The sequence below is a fragment of the Bombina bombina genome, chromosome 6, assembly GCF_027579735.1.
Source record: "Bombina bombina isolate aBomBom1 chromosome 6, aBomBom1.pri, whole genome shotgun sequence".
Taxonomy (NCBI): Eukaryota; Metazoa; Chordata; class Amphibia; order Anura; family Bombinatoridae; genus Bombina; species Bombina bombina.
Genome location: NC_069504.1, coordinates 457,179,561 through 457,202,218, shown reverse-complemented (window position 1 = coordinate 457,202,218; position 22,658 = coordinate 457,179,561). Strand labels below are relative to the sequence as shown.

The following is a 22,658-nucleotide window of genomic DNA, read 5'->3' as shown; positions in this document are numbered from 1 at the left end:
CTTTGTGTGAACAAACAGGTTTCACTTTTAAGTTTCACTTTCATTTTGAAAGTGTTGCACAGCGCCTATTCCTTGCTGTACTTGTAATAACAGGGGAAGTACTGTCTTGCACTCTATGTGACCAGGTGTGGTCTATGTTCATTTCCTCCATTCCGGCTGAGACTTAAACCTGAGGAGAGAATTTCCTCTGTTAACTGTCTGGGTCTAGGAGGTGGTGAGTGCCCCAACCATTGGGAGTATAAAGGTGAAGTTTTCTATAATAAAAAACTTTTTTTTTATTTGTGTCCTTCTGTGGGTATAACCTGAGCTATAGAGGACTCTGACATGTTAGAAGGTACTCCTTCTGTACTAAATCATACCTGCTTATATTGTGAGGAGGCTGTGATTTTCCTGCCCACTCAATTATGTTCCACATGCCTTAACACCGTTATAAAGTCTAAGAACGGAGACAAACCTGCTAAGGCTCTTAGTTCCTCTGAGCAGTCTACCTCTCAGGTTTTGGCGTCCCGTGAGATTACTACCCTTGCTACATTATCTACTGTACATGCAGTTCCCCGCAGCACATCTAATCCTCCATCCGGAGGGGGCCTTCTTCCTGCGGACTTTGCCGCACAGTTACAAATGGCGGTGTCTGCGGCCCTCAGTGCATTACCTTGCTCTAAAAAACGCAAGAGAAAGGTTAAACTTAGCTCTCCTGACCCAGAGTCATCTAAATATTTATCGGATTTAGCTATTATGTCCCAGTTATCAGATGATGAGTTAACCTTTGTAGCTTCAGAGGGTGAACTTTCTGGATTGGAGTCCTTAGCGTCTAAGCCTCCTGCTGCAGAGGAACCGTCCTTTAAATTTAAAATTGAGAACTTGCGTTTTTTATTAAAGGAGGTGCTGTCTTCGTTAGAGGTTTCAGAAGTCGCGCTACCTGAAGAACCTATGATACCTAAATTAGACAGAGTTTAGAAAGACAGGAAAGTTTCTTTTGACTTTTCCTGTGCCTGTTAAGATGGCGAACATTATTAAGAACGAATGGGAAAGAATTGGTTCTTTCTTTTCCCCCTTGTCTACTTTTAAAAAGTTGTTCCTGGTCCCGGGCTCTCAACTGGATACCTCTTGAGGATAGTTCTTCGTTCAAGGGCTGATGGATAAGAAAATGGATACGACTTTGTCGAAACTCATTGAGGTGGAGTCTCCCCTCGAGGATAGTCAAGACAGAATTAAAGCTCTGAGAATTGCTAATTCTTTTATCTTTGATGCGAACAAGCACATTTTTCACCTAAATGCAAAGGCCTCTGGCTTTGCGGTCCTAGCCCACCGGGCGCTCTGGTTCAAGTCTTGGTCTGCGGATATGACTTCTAAGTCCAGACTCCTTTCTCTTCCCTTCAAGGGAAAGATTTTATTTGGTCCAGGCCTGGACTCCATTATTTCTACGGTTACCGGAGGCAAGGGTGCCTTCCTACCGCAAGATAATTTTCGTTCCTTTCATTCTGGCTAATCCCAAAGACAACAATCCTCCTCCAAGCCCAAGCAACCCAAGAGTACTTGGAAGCCGGCTTAGTCCTGGAATAAATCCAAGCAGAATAAGATGCCTGCCAAAACAAATCGGCATGAAGGGGCGGCCCCCGATCCGGGATTGGATCGTTTAGGGGGCAGACTGTCTCTTTTTCAGATGCCTGATTCAAGGACATACAGGATCCGTGGGTCCTGGAGGTGGTATCTCAGGGATACAAGATAGGCTTCAAATCTGATTCCTTCTCTTGAATCTGTCTACCAGACCAGAAAAAGAGGGATGCCTTTCTAGGGTTCGTTCGGAATCTATTCTCCTTAGGAGTTGTTGTCCTGGTGCCTATCGAAGAAAGCGGTTTGGGGTTTTATTCAAACCTTTTCGTGGTCCCAAAGGCGTGAACTTTCTGTCCAAATCTGGACCTAAAGTGCTTAAACAAATTTCTCAGTGTCCCTTCCTTCAAGATGGAGACGATAAGGTCTATCCTTCCTTTAATTCAGGAAGGCCAGTTTATAACCACTATAGATTTGAAGGATGCTTACCTTCATGTTCCAATCCACAGGGAACACTTTCAGTTCCTGAGGTTTGCATTCCTGGACCAGCACTTCCAATTCATTGCTCTTCCATTTGTCATAGCTACTGCTCCAAGAATCTTTACAAAGGTTCTGGGGGCTCTTCTAGCCGTTGCCAGAACTGAGGGTATTGCAGTAGCCCCATACTTGGACGATATTCTGGTGCGAGCACCATCCTTTTGTCGTGCTTAAGAATTCTCGGGAGTCCCTTCTCAGTCTTCGATCACATGGATGGGAAGATAGGCTTGGAAAAGAGATCTCTTATCCCAAGTACCAGGGTTGAATTCCTGGGTACTATAATAGACTCCATACCCATGAGGATATTTCTAACAGACCAGAGACGTTGCAAGCTAACTTCGGCATGTCTTGCCCTCCGGACCTCCTTTGGTCCCTCTGTGGCTCAGTGTATGGAGGTGATTGGGCTCATGGTGTCATGCATGGACATCATTCCTTTTGCCAGGTTCCATCTCAGACCTTTACAACTGTGCATGCTGAGGCAGTGGAACGGTGATCATTCAAATCTGTATCAACAGATTGTATTAGCTGGTCGAGAGAATTGCTTTCTTGGTAACTCTGTCCAGATCATCTGTCCCGAGAGACATGCTTCTTAAGACCATCCTGGGAGATTGTGACTACGGACGCAAGTTTATCCGGATAGGGAGCTGTTTGGGGTGCAAGGAAGGCACAGGGGTTGTGGACGCAGGAGGAGTCCTCCCTCCCAATCAATATTTTGGAAATACAGGCAATTTTCATAGCCTTGAAGGCTTGGCCTCTTCTGGGTTCGTCCCAGTATATCATATTCCAATAAGACAATATAACCTCGTGGCTAACATCAACCATCAGGGAGGAACGAGAAGTTCCTTGGCGATGAAGTAAGTATCTCAGATTCTTGAGTGGGCGGAGACCCACAACTGTTCGCCGTCAGCTATCCACATTCCGGGTGTAGACAACTGGGAGGCGGATTTTCTCAGCAGGCAATCCTTCCATCCAGGGGAATGGTCACTCCATCCTAAGGTGTTTGCCGGGATATGCAGCAAGTGGGGGACGCCGGAGATAGATCTCATGGTGTCCCGTCTCAATACCAAGCTACCCAGGTACGGGTCGAGGTTGAGGGATCCCCAAGCGGATCTAATAGATGCACTTGCAGTGCCCTGGAGGTTCAAACCCATATATCTTTTTCCTCCATTACCACTTCTTCCTCGAGTGGTGGCCCGCATCAGGCAGGAGTGGGTATCAGTAATCCTGATTGCTCCATTGTGGCCGTGAAGGACGTGGTTTGCGGATCTAGTGGGGATGTCCTAATCTCCTCCATGGAAGTTACCATGTCGCAGACACCTGCTGATAGTCCAAGGTCCATTTGTTCATCAAAATCTAGATTCTCTGAATCTGACTGCTTGGAGATTGAACGCTTAGTCTTAGTCAAGAGAGGTTTTTCTGAGAGTGTCATTGATACTCTTATTCAAGCTTATAAACCAGTTACTCAGCGTATCTACCACAATGTGTGGAGGACCTACTTATTCTGGTGTGAAGAGCGTTGTTTTTCCTGGCACAGAGTTAAGGTTGCCAGGATCTTATCTTTTCTCCAGGATGGGCTGGAGAAGGGCCTTTCTGCTAGTTCCCTGAGGGGACAGATTTCGGCCCTGTCGGTTTTATTGCACAAGAGACTGCCTGAGCTTCCAGACGTGCAGGCCTTTGTTAAGACTCTGATTAGGATCAGACCTGTGATTAGATCTGGGGCTTAAATCTTATTCTTAGGGTTTTGCAACAGGTTCCGTTTGAACCTCTGCATACCGTTGACATTAAATTGTTATCTTGGAATGTTCTATTTTTATTGGCTATTGCCTCTGCGTGCAGAGTTTGAGATCTCTGCTTTGCAATGTGGGCCCCCTTATCTGATTTTTCATGCAGATAAGGCAGTTTTACGTATTAATTAAGTTTTCTTTCTAAGGTTCACTCAGATTGCAACAGCAATCAGGAGATTGTGTTTCCTTCCTTGTGTTCTAATCCTTCTTCATCGAAGGAACGCTTACTTTACAATTTGGATGTGGTTTGCGCCTTGAAGTTCTATCTTCAGGCTACTAAGGAGTTTAGACAATCTTCCTCTTTGTTTGTTGTCTATTCGGGGAAGCGTAAGGTTCAGAAGGCTACTTCAACTTCACTATCTTTTTGGTGAAAGAGTGTCAACCACTTAGCTTACGCGACAGCGGGACATCTTACTCCTGAGAGGATAACGGCTCATTCCACAAGAGCAGTGGCTTCCTCTTGGACCTTTAAGAATGAGGCCTCTATGGATTAGATTTGTAAGGTCCTCCTTACATACTTTTTCAAAATTTTACAAGTTTGATGTTTTTGCTTCGGCTGAAGCAGCTTTCGGGAGAAAAGTTTTGCAGGCTGTGGTGTAGGGTCCGCCTCTTCCTTTTTGTTCCCTCCCGTGATCAGTGTCCTCTGGAGCTTGTGTATAGTTTTCCCAACAGTAAGGAATGAAGCCTTAGACTCTCCCTATCTTAGGAAGGGAAACATAATTTCTTTCATGTAATTAGCAAGAGTCCATGAGCTAGTGACGTATGGGATATACATTCCTACCAGGAGGGGCAAAGTTTCCCAAACCTCAAAATGCCTATAAATACACCCCTCACCACACCCACAATTCAGTTTTACAAACTTTGCCTCCGATGGAGGTGGTGAAGTAAGTTTGTGCTAGATTCTACGTTGATATGCGCTCCGCAGCAAGTTGGAGCCCGGTTTTCCTCTCAGCGTGCAGTGAATGTCAGAGGGATGTGAGGAGTATTGCCTATTTGAATGCAGTGATCTCCTTCTAAGGGGTCTATTTCATAGGTTCTCTGTTATCGGTCGTAGAGATTCATCTCTTACCTCCCTTTTCAGATCGACGATATACTCTTATATATACCATTACCTCTGCTGATTCTCGTTTCAGTACTGGTTTGGCTATCTACTATATGTAGATGAGTGTCCTGGGGTAAGTAAGTCTTATTTTCTGTGACACTCCTAGCTATGGTTGGGCACTTTGTTTATAAAGTTCTAAATATATGTATTCAAACATTTATTTGCCTTGACTCAGATTGTTCAACTTTCCTTATTTTCAGACAGTCAGTTTCATATTTGGGATAATGCATTTTAACATTTTTCTTACCTTAAAATTTGACTTTTTCCCTGTGGGCTGTTAGGCTCGCGGGGGCTGAAAATGCTTCATTTTATTGCGTCATTCTTGGCGCGGACTTTTTTGGCGCAAAAATTCTATTTCCGTTTCCGGCGTCATACGTGTCGCCGGAAGTTGCGTCATTTTTTGGCGTTATTTTGCGCCAAAAATGTCGGCGTTCCGGATGTGGCGTCATTTTTGGCGCCAAAAAGCATTTAGGCGCCAAATAATGTGGGCGTCTTATTTGGCGCGAAAAAATATGGGCGTCACTTTTGTCTCCGCATTATTTAAGTCTCATTTTTTATTGCTTCTGGTTGCTAGAAGCTTGTTCTTTGGCATTTTTTCCCATTCCTGAAACTGTCATTTAAGGAATTTGATCAATTTTGCTTTATATATATGTTGTTTTTTCTCTTACATATTGCAAGATGTCTCACGTTGCATCTGAGTCAGAAGATACTACAGGAAAATCGCTGTCAAGTGCTGAATCTACCAAAGCTAAGTGTATCTGCTGTAAACTTTTGGTAGCTATTTCTCCAGCTGTTGTTTGTATTGATTGTCATGACAAACTTGTTAAAGCAGATAATATTTCCTTTAGTAAAGTACCATTGCCTGTTGCAGTTCCTTCAACATCTAAGGTGCAGAATGTTCCTGATAATATAAGAGATTTTGTTTCTGAATCCATAAAGAAGGCTATGTCTGTTATTTCTCCTTCTAGTAAACGTAAAAAATCTTTTAAAACTTCTCTCCCTACAGATGAATTTTTAACTGAACATCATTCTGATTCTGATGATTCCTCTGGTTCAGAGGATTCTGTCTCAGAGGTTGATGCTGATAAATCTTCATATTTATTTAAAATAGAATTTATTCGTTCTTTACTTAAAGAAGTCCTAATTGCTTTAGAAATAGAGGATTCTGGTCCTCTTGATACTAAATCTAAACGTTTAAATAAGGTTTTTAAATCTCCTGTAGTTATTCCAGAAGTTTTTCCTGTCCCTGATGCTATTTCTGCAGTAATTTCCAAAGAATGGGATAATTTTGGTAATTCATTTACTCCTTCTAAACGTTTTAAGCAATTATATCCTGTGCCGTCTGACAGACTAGAATTTTGGGACAAGATCCCTAAAGTTGATGGGGCTATTTCTACCCTTGCTAAACGTACTACTATTCCTACGTCAGATGGTACTTCGTTTAAGGATCCTCTAGATAGGAAAATTGAGTCCTTTCTAAGAAAAGCTTATCTGTGTTCAGGTAATCTTCTTAGACCTGCTATATCTTTGGCTGATGTTGCTGCAGCTTCAACTTTTTGGTTGGAAACTTTAGCGCAACAAGTAACACATCGTGATTCTCATGATATTATTATTCTTCTTCAACATGCTAATAATTTTATCTGTGATGCCATTTTTGATATTATCAGAGTTGATGTCAGGTTTATGTCTCTAGCTATTTTAGCTAGAAGAGCTTTATGGCTTAAAACTTGGAATGCTGATATGGCTTCTAAATCAACTTTACTTTCCATTTCTTTCCAGGGTAACAAATTATTTGGTTCTCAGTTGGATTCCATTATTTCAACTGTTACTGGTGGGAAAGGAACTTTTTTACCACAGGATAAAAAATCTAAAGGTAAAAACAGGGCTAATAATCGTTTTCGTTCCTTTCGTTTCAACAAAGAACAAAAGCCTGATCCTTCATCCTCAGGAGCAGTTTCAGTTTGGAGACCATCTCCAGTTTGGAATAAATCCAAGCCAGCTAGAAAGGCAAAGCCTGCTTCTAAGTCCACATGAAGGTGCGGCCCTCATTCCAGCTCAGCTGGTAGGGGGCAGGTTACGTTTTTTCAAGGAAATTTGGATCAATTCTGTTCACAATCCTTGGATTCAGAGCATTGTTTCAGAAGGGTACAGAATTGGTTTCAAGTTGAGACCTCCTGCAAAGAGATTTTTTCTTTCCCGTGTCCCAGTAAATCCAGTAAAAGCTCAAGCATTTCTGAAATGTGTTTCAGATCTAGAGTTGACTGGAGTAATTATGCCAGTTCCAGTTCCGGAACAGGGGATGGGGTTTTATTCAAATCTCTTCATTGTACCAAAGAAGGAGAATTCTTTCAGACCAGTTCTGGATCTAAAAATATTGAATCGTTATGTAAGGATACCAACGTTCAAGATGGTAACTGTAAGGACTATCTTACCTTTTGTTCAGCAAGGGAATTATATGTCCACAATAGATTTACAGGATGCATATCTGCATATTCCGATTCATCCAGATCATTATCAGTTTCTGAGATTCTCGTTTCTGGACAAGCATTACCAGTTTGTGGCTCTGCCGTTTGGCCTAGCTACAGCTCCAAGAATTTTTACAAAGGTTCTCGGTGCCCTGCTGTCTGTAATCAGAGAACAGGGTATTGTGGTATTTCCTTATTTGGACGATATCTTGGTACTTGCTCAGTCTTTACATTTAGCAGAATCTCATACGAATCGACTTGTGTTGTTTCTTCAAGATCATGGTTGGAGGATCAATTTACCAAAAAGTTCTTTGATTCCTCAGACAAGGGTAACCTTTCTGGGTTTCCAGATGGATTCAGTGTCCATGACTCTGTCTTTAACAGACAAGAGACGTCTAAAGTTGATTACAGCTTGTCGAAACCTTCAGTCACAATCATTCCCTTCGGTAGCCTTATGCATGGAAACTCTAGGTCTTATGACTGCTGCATCGGACGCGATCCCCTTTGCTCGTTTTCACATGCGACCTCTTCAGCTCTGTATGCTGAAGCAATGGTGCAAGGATTACACGAAGATATCTCAATTAATATCTTTAAAACCGATTGTTCGACACTCTCTAACATGGTGGACAGATCACCATCGTTTAATTCAGGGGGCTTCTTTTGTGCTTCCGACCTGGACTGTAATTTCAACAGATGCAAGTCTCACAGGTTGGGGAGCTGTGTGGGGATCTCTGACGGCACAAGGAGTTTGGGAATCTCAGGAGGTGAGATTACCAATCAATATTTTGGAACTCCGTGCAATTTTCAGAGCTCTTCAGTTTTGGCCTCTTCTGAAGAGAGAATCGTTCATTTGTTTTCAGACAGACAATGTCACAACTGTGGCATACATCAATCATCAAGGAGGGACTCACAGTCCTCTGGCTATGAAAGAAGTATCTCGAATTTTGGTTTGGGCGGAATCCAGCTCCTGTCTAATCTCTGCGGTTCATATCCCAGGTGTAGACAATTGGGAAGCGGATTATCTCAGTCGCCAAACGTTGCATCCGGGCGAATGGTCTCTTCACCCAGAGGTATTTCTTCAGATTGTTCAAATGTGGGAACTTCCAGAAATAGATCTGATGGCGTCCCATCTAAACAAGAAACTTCCCAGGTATCTGTCCAGATCCCGGGATCCTCAGGCGGTGGCAGTGGATGCATTATCACTTCCTTGGAAGTATCATCCTGCCTATATCTTTCCGCCTCTAGTTCTTCTTCCAAGAGTAATCTCCAAGATTCTGAAGGAATGCTCGTTTGTTCTGCTGGTAGCTCCGGCATGGCCTCACAGGTTTTGGTATGCGGATCTTGTCCGGATGGCCTCTTGCCAACCGTGGACTCTTCCGTTAAGACCAGACCTTCTGTCACAAGGTCCTTTTTTCCATCAGGATCTGAAATCCTTAAATTTAAAGGTATGGAGATTGAACGCTTGATTCTTGGTCAAAGAGGTTTCTCTGACTCTGTGATTAATACTATGTTACAGGCTCGTAAATCTGTATCTCGAGAGATATATTATAGAGTCTGGAAGACTTATATTTCTTGGTGTCTTTCTCATCATTTTTCCTGGCATTCTTTTAGAATACCGAGAATTTTACAGTTCCTTCAGGATGGTTTAGATAAAGGTTTGTCCGCAAGTTCTTTGAAAGGACAAATCTCTGCTCTTTCTGTTCTTTTTCACAGAAAGATTGCTATTCTTCCTGATATTCATTGTTTTGTACAAGCTTTGGTTCGTATAAAACCTGTCATTAAGTCAATTTCTCCTCCTTGGAGTTTGAATTTGGTTCTGGGAGCTCTTCAAGCTCCTCCGTTTGAACCTATGCATTCATTGGACATTAAATTACTTTCTTGGAAAGTTTTGTTCCTTTTGGCCATCTCTTCTGCCAGAAGAGTTTCTGAATTATCTGCTCTTTCTTGTGAGTCTCCTTTTCTGATTTTTCATCAGGATAAGGCGGTGTTGCAAACTTCTTTTGAATTTTTACCTAAAGTTGTGAATTCCAACAACATTAGTAGAGAAATTGTGGTTCCTTCATTATGTCCTAATCCTAAGAATTCTAAGGAGAAATCGTTGCATTCTTTGGATGTTGTTAGAGCTTTGAAATATTATGTTGAAGCTACGAAATCTTTTCGTAAGACTTCTAGTCTATTTGTTATCTTTTCCGGTTCTAGAAAAGGCCAGAAAGCTTCTGCCATTTCTTTGGCATCTTGGTTGAAATCTTTAATTCATCTTGCCTATGTTGAGTCGGGTAAAACTCCGCCTCAGAGAATTACAGCTCATTCTACTAGGTCAGTTTCTACTTCCTGGGCGTTTAGGAATGAAGCTTCGGTTGACCAGATCTGCAAAGCAGCGACTTGGTCCTCTTTGCATACTTTTACTAAATTCTACCATTTTGATGTATTTTCTTCTTCTGAAGCAGTTTTTGGTAGAAAAGTACTTCAGGCAGCGGTTTCAGTTTGAATCTTCTGCATATGTTTTTCGTTAAACTTTATTTTGGGTGTGGATTATTTTCAGCAGGAATTGGCTGTCTTTATTTTATCCCTCCCTCTCTAGTGACTCTTGTGTGGAAAGATCCACTTCTTGGGTAGTCATTATCCCATACGTCACTAGCTCATGGACTCTTGCTAATTACATGAAAGAAAACATAATTTATGTAAGAACTTACCTGATAAATTCATTTCTTTCATATTAGCAAGAGTCCATGAGGCCCGCCCTTTTTTTGTGGTGGTTATGATTTTGTATAAAGCACAATTATTCAAATTCCTTATTTTATATGCTTTCGCACTTTTTTATCACCCCACTTCTTGGCTATTCGTTAAACTGAATTGTGGGTGTGGTGAGGGGTGTATTTATAGGCATTTTGAGGTTTGGGAAACTTTGCCCCTCCTGGTAGGAATGTATATCCCATACGTCACTAGCTCATGGACTCTTGCTAATATGAAAGAAATGAATTTATCAGGTAAGTTCTTACATAAATTATGTTTTATGCTTAACAGATAAATTCCTTTCCTTCCAGCTAGGGAGAGTCCACGGCCCCCACCCTTTTTTTTTTCTTGTCTATGGGTGGTCCCATATTATTTATTTTATCTTCTGGCACCATTTATACCCTAATGTTTCTCCTACTTTTCCTTGTTCCCTCGGCAGAATGACTGGGGTAATGAGGAAGTGGGAGGAATATTTAAGCCTTTGGCTGAGGTGTCTTTGTTTCCTCTTGGTGGCCAGGCGTTGTATTTCCCAACAGTAAGAAATTAAGCCGTGGACTCTCCCTATCCGGAAGGAAAGGAGTTTATCTGGTAATTATGATTTTATGCAAGAGCAAGATATTTTCAGTGTTCCTTTAAATCAAGGGTACTGCTAAAGCTTGTGTATTTGTATGTTCTTGCTCCTTAGGGAACTCCAGAACGGCTTATCATGCACCTGATAGAGGAACATTCTATAGTTGACCCAACTTACATAGAAGATTTCCTACTCACATACAGAACATTCCTATCAAGTCCAATGGATGTTGGAGAAAAGCTTCTGGAATGGTTTCAAGTAGACAGCCTTCGGGACAAGGTAAGTCTAGCAGTAAACCAGAAGATCCTGATGTAACATTTAATATTAGTGGTTTGTTTGTTTTTGTACATATACTTTTTGTCTCACGTTGGGACAAGTGAGCATTGTTTAGACTGAATAGTGTAAGATTAACATATGCACTTTTTGTTCACATGTGAAGATCCCGATGTCATGGCCTGCTGTAAGGAACATGGGAAAGTCACATAAAGAAACTCATTCATCTCCTAGAAACATATATTTTATAATAAAATGTGCGTTTAAACTGATGCTTGCTACAGCCAGAGAGAAGGGAAATAGTTATTAAACCTTTACCTATTGTGCCTAGCAATTTGCTCCAATCTATACATAAATCAACCCATTCATATATCTTGTGTATATATGTGTTAATAGCTGCAGGCCTGTCTTAAAGGGACAGCAAACTTAAAATGTTTCTTTTTCAGATAGAGCATATCATTTTAAACAACTTTCCTATGTACTTCTAGTATCAAAGTTTCTTCATGTCCTTGTTATCCTTTGTTGAAAAGCAGGAAGGTCAGTTCAGGAGTGTGCATGTGTCTGCAAAACTAGATGGCAGCAGTTTTGCAGCAATGTTATATATTAGCAATAGAACTATTTGCTCTCATGTAGTGTTTCAGACAAGTGCACGCTTCCTATTTAGATATCTCTTTAACAAAGATTAACTTGAGAAAGAAGCACATTTGTTAATAGAATTAAATTGGAAACATTTTTTAAATTGTATTCTCTGCCTGAATCATGAAATATTTTTTTTTGAGTTTCATGTCCCTTTAATTCTATCACCACCATGCCCATCCCCATCACATATCAAAAATTAAAACCGGGAATATTTGCCTGCCCCTATTAATACTGAAATCCAGCAATGGTATGCACATATTTGTGTATGGGACAGATTACTTACATTATTGGTTTTGTATTCAAAAAAATGTATTTTGCATTTGTATTCATTTTTCTTACTATGACTTACACCTTTTTCAGTTATTTCTTAAATCACTTATTTACAAAATATTTATTTCATAGTGAATGAAAAAATATACAGTGTATTAATGTAAATCCATTAAAAAGTTAGTGTGTTGCATCTCTCTCTATATTGTTTGTATTTGTTTTTGGGTGCTGCGGATGATACATTATTTATCTACAAAAATTCTGTTTGTTTTCACTAAAAATTGCAGACTTGGGTCTTCAGACAATGTTGATATCAAACATACATTTATGTAATATCACAGAAATAATTGATTAATTAGATCAATATAAAATAAACATATATTCTATAATCTAGTTCATGTACCACATAAGATTCATAAACAAAACAATAAATCTATTGATGTGTTAATGGTCTTAAAAGGTCATTAAACACTTAAATCTTTAAGGCTAGTCCTGAGTTTATTCACCACCTGCATCTAGTCATGGGTGCCGCCATGTTGAAATCTATCTGCTATTTAGTGCTGATGTGTTTGCACATGTGTAACAACTCTCCTTCAGATGCCTGCAGTGTAACCTAGGTTCCAATATGGTGGCACCATAATTAGAATAAGCATGAAATATATTTATTGTTTAATAAACCCTAGGCAGAAAATAAACTGCTGTAAAGAGATAGAGAAAACACAGTTTGTAAAACATGAATCAGTATAAACTAGTCGTCCTCATTGGGCTCATCAGGATGAAGCTGTTCTGACTCACTCTGAATTATGGGAAATTTGCCATATGGTTTATTTATGTTATGTTATGTGAGCAAAAGTGTAAAGTCTTCTGCTTCAGAAAGAGAAGCAATGTAACTCAACTTCCATCATTACATTTGCAAGTTTTTACACATGTAGTGGTACACAGTAAAATACCCTTATATAGTACCTTACCCCACCCTTCAGAGGGCTTGCACATATTTTGCGTTTGCAGATTTTACAAAATGGAGGGGGTACGTATTAAACAGTTATTTCCAGCCTTAATATGAAGCTAAAAAAATTCAGACAGTTTGCTAAAAGGACAGAGCAGTTTATTTTATGTACGTTTTTTTTTCCTCCCTGGTTATCCACGTTAAAGAGCAGGTTGTAGAGTAATACAGCAGAAAATTAAAGGACCTTAGACAAGCTCAATTGCTGAGTATGTCTATCTGATTTCAGCTCATAGCCATATTCATAGACTAAATAAAGAAATACTAACATATTATTGAGCTATTCGTTAGAGCCCCTTTAAATAGTTTTAATTGATGTCCTATGTGTGAAACATTTATTATAACTACTCAGAGTTTCTTTTAAACTATACATTGGGATTCCTCCATTTAATAAAATATACACATTTGCAGCTTTAGCAATATACATATTGGTTTACCTAATTTAAACGGCCTTTTGTATGTATTCAGTAGGTATGGACTTGTTTCCTTTTCATAAACAAATGAGAAGATTTACATGAACTAATGTGATGGTTATATATTGTCTTATGCACATAGGTAGAACATCTCTGTATAAAACTGTTAAGTCATTCATTTTCTACTGCATCTCTGTTACAGGTAACAAGAGTGGTGCTTCTTTGGGTAAACAACCACTTCAATGATTTTGAGGGTGACCAGAAAATGACAAGGTTTCTGGAGGAATTTGAAAAGCATCTTGAAAATGCGGTATGAACTATTTATTTCTTATCTATTAGGTGCAAGTCTAACAAGGAGATTTCATCAGCTGATCATTTCTGATATTGTTTGTCTTCCGTTGATAAAATGCTTAGAACAGTCTTGCTTATATGCTTTCTTTAAATTTAACACCAATAATGAGAAAATGTCTCTAATTCATTTTGCAATATTGTACAGCGTCTGTATTTGTCCCTTTGATTAAAGGATGCACCAGAGAGAGATTTTGATTTATTTTATCAGATGGCGAGAATCCACGAGCCATCACATGTGGGAATTCCTCTCTTCACCACTAGAAGAGGCAAAAGATGCCCCAACACACCAGAACTTTATATCATTCCCATTTCCCATGATCCTCAGTGATTTTCATTTGCCTTGATGAGGAGTGAGGTGAAAGGGAAGGTCAGAAAGCTACGGCTGTTGCTTTAGCTGCTTTGCTTAAAGCCTTATTTCGTAAAGGCTTATTTGTTTGCAGGGAAAACATTACTCCACATTCTACTAGAGCAGTTGCCACTTCTTGGGCCTTTCTTAATGAGGCTTTTATTGATCAGATTTGTAAGGAAGCTACTTGGTCATCTTTGCACCCTTTTTTTAAGTTTTATAACTTTGATGTGAATGTTTCTTCTGAAGCTGCTTTTGGCGTAGTGCCTGGTCAGTAACATACCTGCCTTCTCTGTTTGTCCCTTCCTGATTGGGTATTGATTCACACATGTGGTGGCTCATGATACATTCATTTATTTCATGATGGTGAAAGCCCAAAAGTCCCACCCTTTCTGTCCAGTTGGCTACAGTAGTTGTTTTGCACTTATTTTGCCCCACTTTATCGTTCCTGCGTTTCTGTTTTCCTCAACTACTTGGTTATATGTATGACTAAGAATCATGGGAAGTTAGAGGGATTTAAAGCTCTGGTGTGTTGGGGTATCCTTTGTCTCCTCCTAGTGGTCAGGAGGGGAATTCTCACATTAATTTAAAAACATAAACATACAAAAAGTATTTAAACATACAAAAAGTATTCCAGAATGCTATGCAGGTATTCAGCGTAGCAAATGTGTTAACAAACTCTTCACAGTTTGGCTTCAGCAGAAATGATAAGATAACAGAAAGTAAATGAGATACAGATATGTGGCAGGATTAGGCTTGTGAAGTCTGCCAGATTTCAGGAATGGAAAATCTACTATTTTCAGACTTAAATGACTGGAAAAGGAGGCAAAATAAATTAAGAAAGCATATAAAGTAGTTTTACTATGCATAATTAAGCATTTTATGTTACAATTTCAAAGTGTTTACAGCCACTTTAATTGTGCTTTGGTGTAATCTCTGAGTTATTCTTTCACCAACAGAAAATGAAGGGGCACCTGCGTCTGTTAAACATCGCCTGTGCAGCAAAGGCAAAATGGAGGCAAGTCACCTTGTTGAAGCCTTCTCGTGAATCACCACTTTGTTTTACTTTTCTTGGGGGGAGTGATAAAGGCTTTGGCATTTTTGTAGAGAGTGTTGATGCCGCCAGCAAAGCTTCTGAAGCTGGATTAAAGCGAGGGGACCAGGTAAGAGAAATCTTTACCGTATTAACCAGTTTTCTGCATATACAAGTAATTCCACTACTTACTTTTCATTTTACAGTTGATAATACATTAATCTCTTTCTTTCAGTTTCAGAAGAAATGGAGTATACTTTATAATTTGTGCAAAACTATTATGCCCTATTTATAAGTAAAGGGCCCTTTTGTTAGGAAAAAATCAATTCTCTCATATTATTTTTTATGATACTAGCCCCTTAAGCATAAGCAGAGCACAACAGCTTTGCACAAACCATACCAGTAAAGTTTATTTGTATTTATACACATTTGTTTTGATTGCAGTAGTACACTTCACTACTTCGGAAACTGCTGGTGGCACGACCCAATGTCGTCCATATTTTCCCCACTATAATGGAGGTTTAAGCATCATGAGTTGTGGTTAATAGTTCCATATGCACATACTAATAATGAAGATTAAAGTTATGGTATCTGAATCGTGAAATCAAAATTTTGGGTTTCATATCCATTTAATTTTAATTTCCATGTCCTTTTATGTAATATTTATCACTTGGAATTCAAGTACACAGTTTGTGTATTGGCACACAGGAACTATATTGTAATTAGGATTTTCATTTTGGGACATGGTTTCCTCAAATGAGGAAGGACTGTTTTATGTTTAACATCTGGTAAAACATCACTCAAAATTTGCATAAAATTTGTTTAACGTCTAACGTGACCATAATAAGTCATTGAAACTTGGACAGATTAATTAATATCTTTGGACCATCATGAATTTACTAATTTATAGAATCTATACTTTCCGTTATTGATAAGATTTTTTTTTTTTAATTTGCCAAAGATTATGGAAGTTAATGGGCAGAATTTTGAAAACATTACGTATGCAAAAGCCCTGGAAATCCTGAAGAATAATACACATCTTTCCATCACTGTGAAAACTAATATTTTTGGTAAGTGGAAAATAAACACTATCTTCATGCTAAGAAAAAAAAAAAACAATTAATGCGTCTATAATACTGTATTGCTTTTTTTTTTTTTAATTCAACTAAAAATAGATTTTTGGTATAATTTATAACTCATTCCTAAAATTAGTTTACTAATGTGTTAAAATAATGATAATAATTAATTTGTATATTTCCAAACAGTATGAATAGCCTCTATTTATAACCTTTACATTCTAATCTTTCTCTTATGTTTGTAACCAGCACTCTAAATGATTAGTTTAAAAGGATAATATTTTATTGGGTGTATCACTTAACTCAATATATTGCCTTAGAATTCATTTTACTGGCTCGTTCAAAGTCTCTGCCGTGCATTTATCCAGAACACAGCTTTTCTAGATAGTTCCTCTGTGACTAGTAGAATTAGGTTTAGTAGATATAGGATGCTTGGACGTTTATGACATCTATAATGTATTGTGGCCAGCAGCAGAGCGCAATAATATTGAAGGAGAAGAAATACATTTCCAGGTTTGTTGAAAGACATTTATAGCTAAGGTCAAAAAAAGGAAACATCTGTATCCCGCAAATATACTCCAGCAAATAAAATTTAAACAGGCTGAAGTCTGTTTTAAATGTGCTGTTCTGTTTTTTCACTGAGTTTAATTGTTTATTGTAACAGGAGGAATCAATTATTATGTTTTCAGTCATGGCCTAATTTAGACAAATGAACGTGATGAGTCCGTTGTTATTTTTCATTCTGGGTATGTGAAATGCCAAATAGAATTATATTTTTATTTTACATTTCGTTATTTGCCCAGTTAAAAGTTCCATTTACAAGCGTTATGCCTCAGTATTGATTTGTAATATATTAGTATTTACAGAAATCCAACTGTCTAAAAATAATAATAATAATACTGCCTGTAAATAATTAATCCTTGAAAATTTATATATTTATAGGTTTTACTATACAGCTTTATATTATCCATTTTTTGTTATCTAAAAAAACATTTAGATATGGTGTTAAATAGATGAAATAATAACTTACTGGTAACATAACGTAAGGAAATAAGAAAAATGTCAAGCTATTCTGTTGTGCGGAAATATGCTGAATAAATATAAACTTAATTTAAAACCACAGTAGGAAAAATTAATACATTTAATAACACATATAAATACAAGGTTTACAGACAGGCAGACTAATTATTTTTCATATGTGTCTCCATTCCAGTCCATTAGATAGCGACCTGTGAAAACTTTGTATTTAACTCTGATGATTTTTGTTTCCTTTTCCAGTATCTTAAAAAAAAATAAACTATTTGAAATGGGTTAAGACAAAATAAATCTGTGATAAATCCGAAATATCTGTTTTTCTTACATTCAGATTGGGTGCATACAGGAAAAATAAGAAATTATCTTTTATTTTTCTCAGGGGTTTTTGCAGATGCAAAATATATACAGAAAGTGAACATTTTCCTGAAACCCTAAATTGGTGTCAAATTTGAAAAAAAAAATGGTAAAAAAAAAAAAAACTTGAAAAGTGCTTTGATATCTTTTTCTCTAGATCACTAAATTGTTAAGATGGAACCTCTTAAAATCTTGATTCTCAGATATGGATGAATAATTTAAAGTATACAAGACTAACATAAATAGTAAGATAAACTTTCATCAAAATAATGTTAGATAAAAGAAGTGTTAAAAAATAAATAAAATCATTATGAGAAAATAAAATATAAATTAAATTAACAAATATTCCTCAATTGTATTGCCATGCTATGAAAAAGGCAACTATTTTTAAGGTTCTAACAGACCAAAATAAAATATATTTCTGGGAAGGCATAGAAGCCTAATCTATGTTCATGAGAGTGACGTATAGAAGTGGTTTCACAATATTTTTTGAGTACGGATTATAGTTATCAAAATATGTTTATTGTATGTATGTAATAAGAATTGCATTTGTAATACATTTCTAAAAAAAAAAAACTGATTATATATTTAATTCCTTTAGACACCCATTGAGAAAGGGATGCAAGGAGAAATCCTTCATAACTTGTAACATTTTTCTTGTGGATTTTTGCATTAGGTTAATGGTGTAGGTAATATATACAAGTACATATTTTCTTTTTAATTTTCACTTAAATATAGTATTTAAGGAACTGCTTAGCAGGATTGGACAGGAAAAAAAGAATGGAGTGCCCCACATCCCAAAAATTGCGGAGAAGAAAAACAACCGCTATTCTATCCCTGATCTGCCCTGCGATGTGGAGCACATGTTTCCACGGGAGAAGGGAAACAAGAAAATCAAAGCCAATACAGTATCTGGTGGGAGGAATCGAATTCGGAAAATTTTGGACAAAACTCGTTTTAGCATCTTGCCTCCAAAACCTTTCAGGTAAAGACTTATATTTTGCAGGTATCTAATTGGACCATATGTATATATTACATTTTAGCTTAGTGTCTAATGTGCTCATAAATTACCTGACAATGCCCCCGAAAATTGTGTGTGTGTCCCCATTTATTATGAATGAAAGATTTAATTCTCCAGTGATAGGATTTTGGTTTATGTAAAAATTTGTTTGAAGTAGTTATGGTCACTTCAACACTAATGTATTTGCTTGTATGTTGACGACTGCAATAGAAGCCATATAAAATGAGGAACTTACATTTAAGAGAGCTCATATTAGGCTCTTGATAGAGAGATGTAAAACTAAATAAAGAAAAGGCTTCTCCAATGAAACATTTTTCTTGCAATTCTTTGTATCATTCTGTGAAGCACTTCAAATGTGGAGAGAGATTGTGGTCTGATGGTGTTTCTAACTGGACAATAAACACTTGGCTTACTTAAGCTGATGTGGACCTTGCTTACACTATCCTGGTACTTAAAATGATAGAATGATAACTCAAAAGGATAATTAAACTATTAAATACATTTATAATGTACACACACATTATATACACAAACACATGCTGTGAAAACTGGAGTTTTTTTCACTGTAGGCTCTCTTTAGGAGTTGACATGAAAGTACAAACTTTTCTTGGGTCTTGAAAGTTTTTTCTATTCTGTTTGTTGATTTTACCCTATCAATAAGCTTGTTTATATATTAGCAAATAGTGGGTTTACCATTGATGATCAATCATAATAAAATAATTACTAAAACATCTAATATTTAATCATTTTAATTATTTTCCTTGTTGAAGACATTGTTTATTTTATCTTTTATATAGGTTTTATAAAAATAGAATGTTTCTGGTGCAAAGAATGTTACCATGAAAAAAATGTTATTTTTATTCAAATATATAATGCTACAGATTTGCCCACAAACTATGCGCTTTTTGCTCATATGCATTTTGCTAATGTTTCATTCAGCTCTTCGTATCGTATTGCATCTTTTCAACATGTCTTTGATATGCAAGAACCTATTTTCCTTTAAACACAGTCTGTTTCCCCTTTCCTAAAGAAACCTATTTCTCCATCTTGTAACCCCTTCAAACCATCACTTCTTCTTTGCCTAAAATTCTCAAACCGCTTCAGTCAGCTTAGCAACCCATTAACACATGTTGTCTGACTTCCTTACCCTCTGCACTTTTCATGTGGCGCTCTCCTGCTCATTTTGGCACCGTTGTGGCACCCACTCCCTCTTTTAGTTTGCTTTTTAGGGTTGCCTAAGGACTTGGTTGTGCACCCTTGCTCATCTCATATCTTTTCTAACGCTAATCTATTGTTGTGGCTTTTAGCATTTATCAGTGATACTCAAATATACATCCCTGTGCTAAGCCTAACTCCTTTTTTTTAAAAAGGGAAAAAGTTTCATATTAAATTTGATGTTTTGTTTCAAAAAAGGTTGGCATTGTTTTCAGAATACTGTTCATATTATTATTATACTTTTTTTAAATGCATCATCCATTTCTTGAAGTCCAGCAATAATGCAATTTTGATAACTTTTTGTCCCTTTTTTTAAGCAAGCTGTACCCACCCAGCTGATATTTTGTTCTGTTACTTTGAGAAAAAAAAATACTTTTTCTTATTCAATTTAAAAAAAAAAAAAGTTTATTTTCTCATTGATTATATTTATATTTTCTGCATTTTTAAAATGTTTGTGTAATTTAAGCACCTTTTTATAGGGATTCGCTGCTAAAAGTAAAATGCACATCCTTAAATGTTTTCTTTGATAATGTTTTTTATGCTCTTTTTTACTATATTTTTAAAGCCTTCTTTCATCTTAAAATGTGACAATCTTATTTTTAAAGTCCATTTTCTTCTGCCACTTTTTGATGTCTTGTGGAACGTGATCTTTGTGTCTTGGACTTCATTTTGATACAGTTACATCATGTTTGTATGATTTTTTGTATTTTTAAACTTTTGTTTCTCTTTTTTTTCTGCCTCACCTTCTAAGGGGATTGTTTGGGTAAGAGAATACCTACTTTTTTATGGTTGTGAGACATGATCACCATAAACTAAGTTATAAAGACATAAACTGTTGTTTCACACAAGACAGGCTTCATAGCCTATCAGATTAATGCATTCTTAAATAAATGTTGGCGTTCTGGTAGGTGCTCCAAAGGTACAATGTTATAATGAACGATACATAAAGAGAAAAGAGAATTAGATACATTAATAAGAAATAAGGAGGGGGGTTGTTTGTGGTGTTTTTGCCACCTCCCTTCATGTCCAGCACCGGAAAAATTATGACATTTTTGCCAATTTAACTAATCCATTTGTCAGTAATCTATATTATATATCCAGTAACATAAACATAGTGCAGGGATTTAACCCGTTTTGCTAGTAACACATAAAATATTTGTGCTGCGTATCCAGTCATAAATACATCACCATGCGTAAATTAGAAAAAATATAACAGCAGAATTGTATCTTAAAGGACAATAATAGTGGATAAATAACATGTTCTGATATGTTAGAGCATGTAGTTTTAACACTAGCAACCCTGAAATCATATGTGTTTAATCCCTGTAAATATGTTCAACACATTTTTAAAGTACTGCTTGGGAGCTGCAAAGCACTGCGGATCCCGAGGGGAAACTGCTGGTCACCCAATCAGCAACTGCAGTTGCCCAGCTGGGTCATGCGACTACCGATGCTGATTGATTTCCACTTAGGACCAGCAGCTCTCTGTTTCTCCCTTGCAATACTTTGTGTTTATCCCATTTAAAAAAAAAATGTAAACACATATAGTTGTAGTGATAAAATGTTCTAATGAAATACTGTTTACATTACTGCATATAATATGTAGCAAAAGCTGTAACCAATATATCTTATATGCAGAACTTTACTATAGGTCCCCCTGAAGGCTTATTGCATTAGTAATAATGCACTTGCCTTTCTGTATATTTGCTGCTCTGTATACATATGATGAGTATGCTGTGCTGTAGCTGTATAATGATGGAATATCTATACACTAATAGAGAATACGCTGCACTTTATAATGGTGTGAATACCTATACACTATGCTGGCCATAATAATGAGCATCTATACACAGATATGACCACATATTCACACGCCTATGTATAGACTGGCTGCTATGGCCCCCCCAACACTTGGGCCCTGCCCACTTCACTTGCTACACCAATGGTATTTCTGTCCAGATTGACATTCATATATATGCAGTCTTTGTTTTTTTGTTTACACTGATTCACAATAACAACTGTCACAGCTTTAAACATAAAATATTATTCATGTCAATATTGAGAGGCACTTGGGACATAACTTATTGACTTCATGCAGATTCTTTTTACAGTCATGCCAGCGTAAAGCAAAGGCTAACTGTACCTATATATATATTTTTTGCCTTGCAACAAATATATTCTTTAGAAAGACAGCTAAAAATCCACAAGGCAGACAAAGTTATCTAGGGTCAGTAATGTGCCCTAAAGACATAGATCTGATCATTTTTGCTTTAAAATGCCCCTTAAGGGCATATGAAACCTAACATTTTTCTTTGATGGTTCAGATATAGCATACAATTTTAAACAACTTTCTAATTTACTTCTATAATCAAACTTTCTTTGTTCTCTTGGTATCGTTTGTTTGAAAGTAGGGATGTAAGTTCAGAAGCGTGCATGTGTTTGGAGCACTATATAGCAGCAATAACACTAGATGGCAGCACTATTTCCTGCCATGTTGTGCCACAGACATCTACCTAGGTATCTCCTCAACAAAAAATACCATGGGAATGAAGCAACGTATAGATGTAAATTGGAAGCCTTTTTTAAAAAATTGTATGTTCTGTATGAATCACTAAATCATTTTTTTTGGATTTCATATCCCTACGGTTTCTACATCTTTTGAGAAATGAAAATGTATTATTCACACTTTTACTGACCTTAAAGTATCCTGTAAAAAGGTAAGGAAATACATTTTCTAATTTGTTTGCTTGTATGAACCATCAGTAAGCAAAAGGATACCAACATACATGTATTTTATTAAGTTAAATAGAATCCAGTATGGTGAGGTATCAGATAAACAGCATTACTTCATGATCTACCTTTAGGGTTGTGAGCTAAGAATATAGGGTC

At 37.2% G+C, this 22,658-nt stretch overlaps 1 protein-coding gene across 1 annotated transcript in view; it reads left to right on the top strand.

The window, feature by feature from the left end:
- The window catches only part of RAPGEF6 (Rap guanine nucleotide exchange factor 6), an 899,247-nt gene that overhangs the window by 779,706 nt on the left and 96,883 nt on the right, over positions 1–22,658 (top strand). Inside the window, exons 12-16 of the mRNA XM_053717222.1 lie at positions 10,858–11,022; positions 13,541–13,648; positions 14,995–15,198; positions 16,030–16,138; positions 18,272–18,518. Of these exons, the coding sequence (XP_053573197.1) occupies positions 10,858–11,022; positions 13,541–13,648; positions 14,995–15,198; positions 16,030–16,138; positions 18,272–18,518 (833 nt within the window). The remainder of the gene's footprint in view (positions 1–10,857; positions 11,023–13,540; positions 13,649–14,994; positions 15,199–16,029; positions 16,139–18,271; positions 18,519–22,658) is intronic.